General features: G+C 41.7%; 1 protein-coding gene and 1 pseudogene across 1 annotated transcript in view; both read right to left on the bottom strand.

The window, feature by feature from the left end:
* Positions 1-13,891, bottom strand: part of DIAPH3 (diaphanous related formin 3) — a 1,068,692-nt gene that overhangs the window by 407,441 nt on the left and 647,360 nt on the right. Inside the window, exon 22 of the mRNA XM_089668393.1 lies at positions 3,885-4,014. Within this exon, the coding sequence (XP_089524519.1) occupies positions 3,885-4,014 (130 nt within the window). The remainder of the gene's footprint in view (positions 1-3,884; positions 4,015-13,891) is intronic.
* LOC149474291 (uncharacterized) lies at positions 9,578-10,777 on the bottom strand (annotated as a pseudogene).

Below are 13,891 nucleotides of genomic sequence, written 5' to 3'. Positions count from 1 at the left end.
CTCAGCGGGTCAAGGCAATAAAGCTCCAGGTTCGCAGGTTGTTCCGTCTTATGGATGGAAGTACGACGGTATATGATCTTCTTCGCACCCACGGCATTACCTCATAAAATTTCTGCATTGCATCTGCAATCACAACGCTGACTTCCAGGATCCATAAATATAAAAATGCAGCGCTTAAAGAAAGTGATAAAAACACAGTCCAGTGAAAGAAGTGCTCCGTGATTCCTAGTGCAAATGGTAGAAATTTACACTAACCAGATAGCGTAAAAATATACGCATGTGTGTATATATCCTGTGGAATCCCCTTCTCCACTCAGATCTGGTCAAAAGAATAGCCGGAAAAGGTAGATATCCTACGCCCTCATGTGGTGAAAGAGTGGTCCAGCAGGTCAGAGCAATGCCAATCTGAGAAAGCCTCCCCCTTCACAGGAGATCCTTTAGGGCTGTGAAAATGGAAGAAGCTCCTCACAGGAGACACAGGGGAGTACTCATAGTGTAGTAGGTAAGGCTTTATTGTAAAACATCTGTGCACAATGAACAGGGTATAGGCAGATATGGATGAACACACTGACCCCTTGATATTAAAGATGGCCGCCGGGCCTCCTCGTGGCACCGGCGGCTTAGTGTCAACGGCGTCCTGGGTACCACCTGACACGTTTCGTGCGCACGCACTTCCTCAGAGGTGGAACATAGGACCGCCGTGATCGTCTCTTCTAACATATATACCGTATCTGGCGCATGCGCACTAATGCGGCGCCATCTTGCCGAGGTCCGGGCGTCCGCAATCATCAAGTGCGCATGCGCGAGTGCCATTTTACCATGGGCAAAGATGAATGCAGGCATCTAAACAACGGCTTCCTCCTAGTGGAGTCCGGGCGTCCGTATTTGCGCAAACGCGCATGCGTGGGCGCCATTTTGCCATATGCCAAAAGACACAATACCCTGCGCTGACAGAGACAGTCTTGATGATATCAGACGTCATGTGCGCTATGATACAGTTAAATATTAAATGGTCTTTTGTGGAGAAACCCTTTCAGGAGGTATCCAATATGGAATAATGTTTGAGAGAGAAAAATTAATTAAAAGGGATTCCCAAATAATGTAAAATAGCCAGGACAAGGGCTCATAGGGTTAATGGTGAATAAACCAGTGTCCTAATTGGGGGGCCAATGGGTCCATAAACCCCATTGAGTAAACCAATGATTAAAATATAAATTTTAATAGAGTATCAAGCCCCATACATAGGTGATAATCCTATATATTAGGCCAAAGCAACATGGTAAAATAGCATTTTTAAAAATTAAATTATAAAATACCTGTCACATGGAGATTCAAACCCACAATAGCAAGGTAATCAAATATAAAGTAAATACACACTTATGTTAACCAACAGAATAATTACAATACTAAGAAAGACGTGTCATAAGCATGTATCATAAAATACAGAATACAAAAAACTGGGAATATAATCCAGTTCTAATGGGTGTCCTTAATGGATGTACGAATATAGGGGTTACACAAAAATAAAAAAATATGTTCAGCTTCTGCCACTATTATTGAGCGCTTACTGTATATATTTTTTACCTTATGACTTCCAGGATCGCCACTCAGCCATTGGACTCTTGATAGTCGTCTCCCCACACTGCTGCTGGGGGGACTTTTTAACCTAGGCCTGTGTATGGCCTTCAATTGAAGCTGCTTCCGCTCCGCCACTCTGCCATGGGCCTCTTGGGTATCCCAGAAGCTGCTCAGCGGGTCAGGGCAATAAAGCTCCCGGTTCGCAGGTTGTTCCATCTTATGGATGGAAGTACGACGGTATATGATCTTCTTCGCACCCACGGCATCACCTCATAGAATCTCTGCATTGCATCTGCAATCACAACGCTGACTTCCCGGATCGCCACTCAGCCATTGGACTCTTGATAGTCGTCTCCCCACACTGCTGCTGGGGGGAATTTTTAACCTAGGCCTGTGTATGGCCTTCAATTGAAGCTGCTTCCGCTCCGCCACTCTGCCATTGGACTCTTGATAGTCGTCTCCCCACACTGCTGCTGGGGGGACTTTTTAACATAGGCCTCTGTATGGTCTTCAATTTAAGCTGCTTACGCTTCGCCACTCTGCCATGGGCCCCTGTACCGCCTCCTCTTGCTGCTGCCAGGTCCAGAGTGTGTCATGGGTCCCTGTACGGCCTCCCATTGCTGCTGACTTCATCGCCAGACTCTGCCATGTGCCACTTTCAGGTCTCCTTACACTGTTGGTGGGTTCCATTTTGTGATAGGGTGCTGTATGGCCTTCCATTGCTGCTGCCTCCACCGCCACCCTGCGCCATGTGCCTCTGTCGTCTGCTCACGCTGCTGACGGCTTCCGCTTTTTAACCGAGGCCTCTGTTTGGCTTCCGAATACTGCTGCATCCACCGCCACCCTGCACCATGTGTCTCTGTCGTCTGCTCACGCTGCTGACGGCTTCCGCTTTTTAACCTAGGCCTGTGAATGGCTTCAGAATAATGCTGCCTACACCGCCACCCTGCGCCATGTGCCTCTGTCGTCTGCTCACGCTGCTGCCAGGTCCATACTGATTCATGGCCCCCTGTACCGGCTCCTCATGAACGTGGTTCAGCGGGTTTGCATCACTTAACGGCAAATCGTTGACAAACGCTGGGACGTTCAGTGTTGTGCGCATTAAGCCAGACACCAAAGGGCAGCACAGACCTGTTATTACTCGCTCAAGCATGGCTGAACAAAACCAGTCTCTACCACAAATTGGACCCAGACCTGCCCAGGGTCTCGTAGGTAGATTGCACGGAGGAGTAGAGTTCGTTATTGGAATTAACTGTGAGGGACTTTTAAACCTAGGCCTGTGTATGGCCTTCAATTGAAGCTGCTTCTGCTCCGCCACTCTGCCATTGGATTCTTGATAGTCGTCTCCCCACGCTGCTGCTGGGGGGAATTTTTAACATAGGCCTCTGTATGGCCTTCAATTTTAGCTGCTTACGCTCCGCCACTCTGCCATGGGACCCTGAACCGCCTCCTCATGCTGCTGCCAGGCCCGTAATCTGCCATGGGCCCCCGTACCGACTCCTCATGCTGCTGCCAGGCCCGTAATCTGTCATGGGCCCCTGTACCGCCTCCTCATGCTGCTGCCAGGTCCAGAGTGTGTCATGGGTCCCTGTACGGCCTCCCATTGCTGCTGTCTCCATCGCCACACTCTGCCATGTGCCACTTTCAGGTCTCCTCACACTGCTGGTGGGTTCCATTTTGTCATAGGGTGCTGTATGGCCTCCCATTGCTGCTGCCTCCACCGCCACACTGTGGCTCCACACTCTGGTTTTGGCCCCGTGACTGCCCAAATGAGTGAAGTGTGCGGTGATTCTAAGATCGACGGCACTCATCTGCATGTCATAATGACTGACAGTATTATTTCTCTTCCCCAGCAGACTCCAAGGGCATTTAAATTAAAGGTACAGTGTTCTGCACTAATATAAAGGCTCTCTGAAGCCTAGAAACACCCTTTTTATAAGTTAAATTCGCAGCGAATATATTCGGCTCGAAGCAAATTTATGCGGCGAATTCGGCGAATCAGCCGAACCGAATTTTTGAATAATTCGCTCATCTCTAGTGTGAACCATCCCTGAAATGCATTGAAAATGCAACAAAATCGCAACAAAATCACACATTTTTGGCAGCTATTATTGCCACCTTGAATGATGCTGATTCTACAGCTAATTTCGAAAGTCTTCCTTATAGATGGTAAGCAGAATTCCAAGTCAGACCCAAATAACAAAGGATGTAGACTGACTCAATACACTGTACAGCATAACATTTAAATAGTTTTTTTTGTATAAGCACAATCCACACTGATCATTGTCTCATTTCTCAGTACATACCTCTACTTGCTTTGTCTACAGTCTGGATATCCTCCACAAATATTAGTACATCAGGAAACTTCTTCTCACACAGTTCAGCCAAGAAATGAATTAGTGTTGTCTTCTGATCAACAGATTTAGTATCTCTCAGCTATAGGAAAAGTAAAAAAAAAAAAATCATATTTTTCTAACAATAATTATTGGTTTACAAAGGCATAAGACATAAGGAAACAAAAAGAAAAAAAAAAGTAGTGTATACAGAGTAAGCATACATGGTAATATCCTGTAAGTCAGAACAATCTAGGTAAGAGGAACTTTCTTTAAACTTTCAAACCTATCACCCATATGCCATATGAACATACATCTTATGGTAATTACGAACATTTTGACAATTAATGACTATAAAAGTTTATGACAGTTATGTTTTGTGCAATATTAAACAGTAATCCATTTTTGGGTATGTCATTCACCTATATATGGACTATATGTTGGGGTGAGAAAGGCTGAAAATAGCTCACTCTAGAAAGGGGATGTTTGTATTGGAGGAATGTGCAAAAAGTTTAAAGACATCAAAACAGGTGTCCAACACAATGGCTCTGAGGAAGAGGCAAGTCCTCGAAACGCGTCAGCCTATTGGATGTCTACACTCCCTTTTGCGGACTGTTACTTGGTGCGCGGTGTTGACCCAGCTGTTCTTTTATGATGTGCCTTGACTTTGTCGTTTGTGAGTACAACACCTACTTTATTTATTTTTAAACATTTTGTATGGTAATGCACTAGGCCTGTGCGCCCTCTGTTTGTTCTTTCCTCGTCCAACACAATGGGTCCCTCCAGCTTATGAGTTTGAGAGAAGCAAGTGTGTGTATGTGTGTGGGGGGGGGGGAGGGGACAGGTGAGGGTGTAAGGACATAGTGAGAGGAAAGAAACACTAATAGGAGCAGCAAGAGTAAAGAGAGTCCTAAAAGATCCTCTGCCAGAAGCTTCATTAAACTCCCCAATAAAGTGTGGAGAGGTGTGAAGAGATGCGAACATGAGAACATTTAGCAGCAAGAGAAAGAGTCACGTGCAAGGACTATTAACCTGTGACTGGTAAGGACTTTAAGAGGTGCTAGATGCACAAAGAAAGTCATCAGTTGTTTGAAAGTGAAGCCAGCATAGGGACAAATGAGCCTGAGGCCAATGGGTATTTAATTGCATACCATCAAGTAGGTTGTATTTAGTGAAGAGATGGTGGGCACATAGTTCACAATCAATGTTTACTCCTGCCAAGAAAGTACCGGACATTCCTGGATTAAAATCTGAGTTCATGAGGAAAAGTGTCATGGGACCTGGCATCGAGGACCCGGCGAGGTGTTTGCATATGTCTCAAAAGCATGATATTGTTGGCCCAATACGTGGATGGTCTTGCACAGTTTTGAGAAAGTTAGGAATAATATTTATATTTCAATAATTTTCATTGGAAATTTTTACATAAAAATACAGGGAATACCCGTATGCAGTAGATAAACATTCTACAGTCATTGATAAAATTAGATAAAAGAAAAACAAAAAAACAGGTAAACAGAACAGAGAGAAAAAAAAAATCATAAAAAGACCAGTGACGCAGTAACGTTTACATTTAAAATGTCAAAGCTTAGACAGATCAGCTAAAGAACTTTCTACCAAAGTGATGTGTTCACACAGGTGGGTTTGTTTGGTACCATCTGAGCCAAGGCTGCCATAGGGCAAGTACTTTTCTATATTTACTTTTGCTAGAGGCCATCACAAGTTCATAAGAACAGTGCCTGTGAACTAATGTGATAGCATCAAACACAGTGGGTGGATGAGAGGTTTTCCAAGATCTAGTGGTACTCACTCTAGCTGACAAAAGAATGTGGGTGACAGAGTGTTTAGCCTGGGGGTTAATTCTGTCAATATATAAATTCAGTAACACTAAATCAGGATTTAGGGGAACAGAGAACCGTGAAATAGCAGAAAAAATTTGAAAAATTGTAGATCAGAAGTTGTTTAGGAGCGGACGACGCCAAAAGATGTGAATAAAGCTCCCAGGGTTCCCGCAGTTCCTCCACCACAAAGGGGATACGTGGTTATTAAAATGCGCCATTTTAACGGGAGTGAGATATCATCTAAGGGACATTTTTTGTGTTAATTCCCATAGTGTCGAGCAGGAAGCGGCTCGGTAAATTGATTGAAATGTGTGAAGCCATTGTTGCTCAGTATAAATGTAGGCAAGGTCATCCTCCCATTGGAGAAGTGGTTTAACCTTAGTAAATGCTTTCTTTTGGTTTAAGATATTGTAGAAAAGTGAAATACCTTTGGTTTTAGTAGTGGAGCGAGAGATATAGTTCTAAGCGGGTTTAGGAAGTTTGTAAAAGGGGTAGGATTGTTTAGATAGGCAATGGAATATCCTAAGGTAGGAGAAAAGTAATTGGGGAGGTAGGTGAAATTCTTGTTGAAGAGACGTGAATGATTTAAGGGAGGAGTCGTTAAAAAAAATCCTGAATGTATGCTATGCCGCATGCGGACAAGTGGCGTATAGGAATATATGGGGTAAGATGTATTAAAATGTGCAAAGGAAGATTAGGCATATCTGCTTGCATGGAAGGACAAGGAGCACAGATGAGAATCCTCCATGCAGAGATTGTTGCTAAAATAGGTGGGGGGAGAGTGGGTGAGATCGGAATCCCTAGGGATATTCCCAGGAACCAAGCACTTAGATTCTCTCCTTGAATGTAGGTAGATTCTATTTGATTCCACAATGTAGCAGTAGATGAGGTATTAAACCATTCTCTCAGTTATGAAAGTATTGTTGCTGTATAGTAATCACTAAGTTAATATATCCAGAGCCTCCTACTAAGGATTTGAAGTACGAACAGGGGATAGGAATGGGGAGGGTTCTAAACAAATAAAGCAGCTGGGGAAGAATAGGCATTTTAAAGGCAGCAAGCCTGCCAGCCCAGGAAAGCTCATGTTTTTGTAATGATTGCAATTCTTGTTGCATTTTTGAGAGAAATGGGATGTGATTGGCCGAAAATAGACCTTTAACTGATTTGGTTAGTCATATTCCTAAGCAAGATATGCCAGAGTTGTCACAAGCAAAGGGGAATTGATTCTGCAATATATTCCTGGTGATACCATCTAGACCTAGATCCAATATTACGGATTTGTTCTCATTAACTTTATAATACACTTTGCTGAGCCAGTTTAGAGTACGATATAACTCGGTCAAAGAGGAAGCTGGATCGGAAATGAAAAAGGATAACGTCATCGGCAAGCAAACTTAGTGAGTGCGATGACCAATAGAGAAGCCTTTTATGTTTGGGTTAGAGCATATATGCTCCGCTAGGGGTTCCATAAGAAGATTAAAAATTAACGGAGATAATGGGCATCCTTGCCTTGTTCCATTGGTTATGTAAAAGGGACGTGATAACATGTTCGAGGAATAAACCTGAGCCGAAGGGGTAGTATAGAGGGCTAAAATTGTGCTTAGGATAGGGCCCTAAAAATCCAAATTTGAGTAGTACCTGATGAAGATAATTTCAATGGACCCTATCAAATGCCTTTTCTGCATCCAGGGATAGAAGCAGAGAAGGGATTCGAGAGACCTCGACTTGGTGTATAAGATCGATCAATCATCTGGTTGCATCCGAGGTTTAACGAAATTTGGTGAAACCAGATTGGTCACGATATATTAGATGAGGAAGAATATTATTCAATCTAGTCGCTATTAGTTTAGCATCAATTTTCAAATCAAGGTTCAGTAAAGAGATTGGTGTGAAATTTTGCAAGGATGTAGGATCCTTGCCTGGTTTCGGTAGTATAATTATGAGGGCTTGGAGCATTTCAGAGGTGAAAGATGAAGAGGAAGCGGAGAAGTTGTAAATGGAACATAGATGAGTTGTTAGAATACAGAGGAATTGTTTGTAGTATTCAGCCGTCAGACCATCAGGCCCCGGAGATTTGCCAAAAGGGAGAGATCGAATTGTGGAGAGAATTTCTTGGTGGGTGAATGGGGCATTGAGAGTTGCGTTTCCGATAAGGAAGGGAGTTTGATTTTTTCAAGAAAAGTGTTAATCTCGATCAGAGAGGGTTGGTGTGTGGAATCATCCAATTTGATATTGTATAGTGAACTGTAATAGGAGCTAAAGGCATCTGCAATGTGCTGAGGATTAAACTTTTTGGTATTTGAAGTAGTGTCATAAAGAAATGGTATTCTGGATTTAATTTTATGGGCTTTAATTTTACGAGATAGTGCTTTTCCTGCCTTATTAGAGGTGGAATAGAAGGTAGCTTGCAGCTTACGTTGCATATGTTCAAAGGAGTCCAAATAGGAGAGATCGAAGTTCTTGATGCAACAATGTTAATTTTGATTTAAGAGCTTTGGGTGGGCTGTGCTTTATTCTGGGTTTCAATAACTCTAATAGAGTTTAGTAGGAAATCTAAGCATTGTAACGTCTTTCATTTTTCTCTAGATCCCATTTGAATTAACAAACTTCTAATAAATGCTTTGTGAGAGTTCCATACTACAAAGGGGTCAGGGACCGAGTTTATGTTTTGAGCAAAAAATTCAGAAAGAGAATTTGAGAGCTTTGAGGCATACTCTGGATGTTGCAATAAAAAGTTGTTGGCTCTCCATACAAAAGGTATTTGGTTGCGAGGGTGTATCCGTAAGCGATATTGAGATAGAGGCATGGTCCGACCACGTTATGGTATGGAACTCAGACTTATGTACTTTTTGCAATAACCATTTGTCAAGTAAAATCAGATCAATTCTAGAGTAAGAATTATGACAAGGAGAGAAATATGTGTAGTCACGTTCACTGGCATGGTAACACCTCCACGTGTCAAATAGCTCGTTGGCATGCAGGAAGGATTGAAGAGATGGGAAGTGGTGTTTTGCCGTAGCAGATGAATCCATCACGTTATCTGGGACAATATTAAAGTCTCCACAAACTAGTAGATGTCCTTGTATTTTCCTAGCTTGACGGATAGTTTTGGTGAGGAAGGTGGTGGGTTTCTTGTTAGGTGCATACACATTTATCAGAGTATATGGAACAATGTCAATCGTACAGATCAGAATAAGAAATTGATCATTAGGGTCGGCAACTTTGTGGTGTAATGTAAATGAAACCGAGTCGCTATCAAGACCCCTCTTTTCTTAGCAGTGACACATGCATTGTAAACATGGGGGAAGTTCTTATGTTGGCAATATGGTTGGGCTGAACGGAAAAAATGAGTTTCTTGTACGCAAAAATGTCGCATTTATGGTCATGCACCATTTTCCATAATGAGTTCCATTTTGCAGGATGGTTTAGACCTCTGGCATTTATAGACAACAGTGAAAGTGGCATTAGTGGTGGTGTGAATGTTCACAACAGGAGATCGAGGAGTAATTCACAGGGTGCTTAATAGCAAGATAATTTATGGCCGATGGCAGCTGTAGTCCGTGGCAATTGGGGTTTTGAAGTCTACTTCACTGATAATCTTCAAGCCAAAAACAAAAAAACAGTTGTGCCACTGGAAAGTAGCAAGGAGTTGCGTACTAGAGTCAGTGAGGAAATCAAGAAAGAGCAGATAACCGCAAACAATACCAGAAGTGTAAAAACTACGTAGCAGAAGCTCAGGTTGATTCAAACCGAGATGCTACAGATCAAACAGGGTGAGATTTAATTAAACAGTAACTTTGAGCCATAGGCCAGAGGTATAACACCGAATTACAAGTGGTGGCCTCTATGTGAAGTCATGGACGATGTCTGTCTACCAGGTTGCAGTTGTCCGGGGTGATGTAAAGCATGAGGTGAGGCTGGAATGCTGGACTCTTGGGGTGGGTCCAGTATGATTCCCCATGTGTGAAGGAGGTGTAATCCTTTATGGAGAGAGTTGATAGTGTGCACATGGTCATTATGAGAGATCAGCAAGGTAGCTGGATGGCACTATTTGTATGGAATCTTGTAATTCTGGAGAGCTTTTGTTACTGAATTCAGCTGTCGTCAAAGTTGTAGGGTGTGTTTGGAGAGATTCGAAAACAGTTAGAGATCTGCAAAAGGTGCAGGCAGTGTAGTCATGGATCTAATGGAAGAAAGCAATTGTTCTTTTGTTTGAAAGAAATGTACTCTCATTAATACATCTCTAGGTATCACATCCGCCAAGTGTGATGCTTTAGGAATACGGTGGATGCGATAAATTGTAAGGTCAATAGGTGCAGCTTCAGGGAGAATGGCGGACATCAAATTGTGAGCATATGCGTGTAAATCAGACTGAGGGATGAATTCTGGGATTCCCTGTAGTTTAACGTTGTTACGTCTGGATCTGTCCTCAAGATCCGCAAGTTTAGCTTTAATCCATGAATTATCTTCTTTAACTTCTTCATACGCATCTACTAGGTCATTGATGGTTTCTGTACATTAACCCATTTTATTCTCTACAAATTGGACCCTTTCTCCCATGTTATTTAAATCAGAAGAAAATTTGTGGAAAAGGGAAAAAAATTATGAGATTAATGAGGACTGTAGGGAGAGAAGCATTTCTTTCATCGTAGAGTCAATTACAGGCTGACCAGAGGTAGGGAAAGCGGCTATAGATGAGTGTGAGGCTAAATGGGGATGTGAAGGGTTAATCTCCTGGGTTTGTGCTGATGATACTGATGTTCCAGATGTAAGGGGCTCTAGCCTAATGCAGGCTTTTGCTGGGCTACAGAGACCTGGGCTGTGTGTTTGCAGCTGTCTGGGGGAGGACTGTGTATCAGTCACATCAGAAAATTCCTGCTCTGCATCTGGGAGATCAGTGTACGAGGCATTAGCAGCAGCAGAGGAAGCAGCAATGCCATCTTGGCTGCATTCCTGTCTGTCTGATGTGTGCAGAAAGAATTTAGTGAGCTTACGAACACGACGATCCTCCTTCCTTTTGTGAGACATCTCTGCTCCTTCTGGTCGGGTGTCAGTGCAGCTAGGTAGAGGGCTGGGAGGAAGGTCAGAGGCACTCAGTAGCAGTGATTTATCCCTCTGTGCAGTGGAGCTCAAGAGTTAGGCAGCCATCGTTGTTGCCGGCAAGCCACGCACCTCAGGAATAATATTTAGAGACATTTCTGAAAATGCAGCTTCTAGGCATACCCAGTGTTTTAAGCAGTGTTTAATTCTCCAGTCCACAATACACGGTAAGTGGCACGCACAGTAATAGGATCTTAAATCTAGAAGTCCTATCCCTCCCTGTAGTTTGGATAGAGTTAGTTGCCCATAATGAATTCTTGGATGTCCGTGGTGACATAGAAAGGCAGTAAAGAGTTACTTGTATGAATGTAAGAGGGTTGGAGGCAATTGGATCGGTACCACCTGAAGGATGTATAATAGTCTTGGAAGTATATTCATTTTGAGAATGGCTGCCCTGCTGAACCATGAGCGACTGGCCCTGTTCCATTGTTGAAGGTTATATGTGATAATGTGTATAATGGGCAAGTAGTTTCTTCAGTTGAATTCCCTGATAGGTGATAGCTTCTGACTGCCAATTGAAGGGAAATTTTTGTTGAGTGGAATGTGTTATTTTAAGGGCATGTCAATTGTTAAAATTTATTTTGAGGTTAGAGAAATATTGAATAAACTGAGTCTTTCAGAAGATTGGGGAGTGTTGTGTGTGGTTCTGAGAGAAAGAGCGGGTTGTCATCTGCAAATGCTGCCAGTTTATATTGACGGTCTGCTACTTTAATGCCCTTAATATCCTTGTTCGCATGCAGACGAAGCAGAAAGGGTTCCAATGTGAGTATAAAGAGTAATGGAGATAAGGGTAAGACTTGCTGTTACTGATGGAGAAAACATCTGACAAGTGACCATTTACCTGGATTTTTGCGGTAGAGTTTGCGTAAACAGCCATAATAAAGTGGATCAAGCTGCTTCCCAAGGTTTCTCTATGTTTAGTGACAAGAAAAGCCTTGTTTGGAATTTGAGAGCCAGTGATGGATATTTAATGCTTTTAGGGTGTTATCTCGAGCTTCTCTACCTGGGACAAATCCTAGCTGGTCTTATGCAATAAGGAAGTTAACTACCGGGAGTATTCTGTTTCCTAAAATTTTGGCAAAAATGTTAAGGTCTACATTAACCACGTGCCCTTCCGGGGATTTAACCCCCTTCCTGACCGGGCCATTTTTTGCTCTTCAGCACTGCACTAATTCAACTGGTAATTGTGCGGTCGTGCAATGTTGTACCCCAAAAAAAAGTAAGTCCTTTTTTTCACACAAATAGAGCTTTCTTTTGGTGATATTTGATCACCTCTGCATTTTTAATTTTTTGCGCTATAAACAAAAAAGGATCAGACCTTTTGAAAAAAAAAAATAATTTTCATTTTAGGTTATAAAAAATATCCAATAAACGCAAAGTTAATCATAAATTTAGGTTAAAATGTATTCTGCTACATGTCTTTGGTAAAAAAAAAATCTCAATACATGTATATTAATTGGTTTGTGTGAAAGTTATAGTGTCTACAAACTATGGTATATATATTGCAATTTACGTATCTTTTACTTTCTGACTGCCCATCACATTTCTTGAGGTGCTAAAATGCCAGGGCAGTACAACACCCCCAAATGACCCTTTTGGAAAGTAGACACCCCAAGGATTTTGCAGAGAGGCATGTTGAGTCCATGGAACATTTTATTTGTTACCACAATTTTTTTGAATATGACAACTTTTTATTAATTTATTTTTACACAAAGTTATTTAATGATATATTGCTCATGCATGTCATGGGTATATGTGGAATAACACTCCAATACACATTCTCCTACTTCTTCCGAGTATGGGGATACCACATGTGAGAGACTTTTTGGCAGCCTAACTACATACGAGCCCCCAAAATCCAATGACCACCTCCAGGCTTTCAAAGGGCATATTTCCTCATATCACTTCCCCACTACCGATCACAGTTTTGCAGGCTCTAAAATGCCAGAATAGTACAAACAGCCCCCAAATGACCCCTTTTTTGGAAAGTAGACACCCTAAGGAATTTGATATGAGGCATGGTATTTTACAGATATCATTTTTGTCACAGAGTTTTTGAAAAATAAAAAAAAGAAAAAAGACATTTTTTTTTTCTTCGTTTTCCAAAAACATATGGCAACAAATGAGATCTGCAAAACACTCACCATTGCCTCTTAGCAAATACCTTGGTGTGTCTACTTTCCAAAAAGGGATCATTTGGAGGGGTTGCTTCTACTATTCTGGCATTTCAGGACCAACATTAGAAACTTGTGCCACACATCACCCACTCTTGAAGACCAAGTCGTTTCTGACACTTTTTGTTCACATGAAAAACAAGTTTTTTTGCTAGAAAATTAATTTGAATCCCCAAACATTATATGTTTTTTTAAAGCAGAGACCCTAGAGAATAAAACAGTGGGTGTTGCCTTTTTTTTTTTACGTCACACAGTATTTGCACAGCAATTTTTCAAACACATTTTTTTTTAAAAATACACTTTTTTTTTTACATGTAATGCACAAAAACACAATATATTGGCAAATATATATATTTGGTGAAATATAAAAGATAATGGTATGCCAAATAAATAAGTAAATAGATACCAAACATGACATGTTTTAAAACTGCACATGGCATGTGCAATGGCGACAAACTGCATACATTTTTAATATCCATAGGCAACGCTTTAAAAGCCTTTATAAGCTACCATTTTAGATTTACAGATTTACAAATTGCCCTTGATCTGACGTTCGCAGCAATACCTCACATGCATCGAGCAACCACTGTTTACATACTGGCACAGGGTCAACGCTCGTGCGTGCACGCAGGGAGAAGGGGGCAAGGGTTTTTTTTAAAGCCATTTTGATTTTTTAATTATTTTTACACTGTCCCTTTTTTTTAAAAAATTTTTTTATCACTTTTAATGCTATCACAGGTAATGCAAATATCCCCTTTAACTTCAATGAGCATTGTCATACATTATTTTTTGAGAAATCTGGCGTCTATCCGATTCTAGATATCTCCTCTGCCCTTACATTATTAAATCTCACCAAGATCGCTGTGCT

This window comes from Staurois parvus, unplaced genomic scaffold, assembly GCF_062004578.1.
Source record: "Staurois parvus isolate SC_StPar_1 unplaced genomic scaffold, SC_StPar_1.0 ptg000007l, whole genome shotgun sequence".
NCBI lineage: Eukaryota > Metazoa > Chordata > Amphibia > Anura > Ranidae > Staurois > Staurois parvus.
The sequence above is the reverse complement of the archived record's forward strand: the minus strand, read 5'-3'. Positions and strand labels throughout refer to the sequence as shown.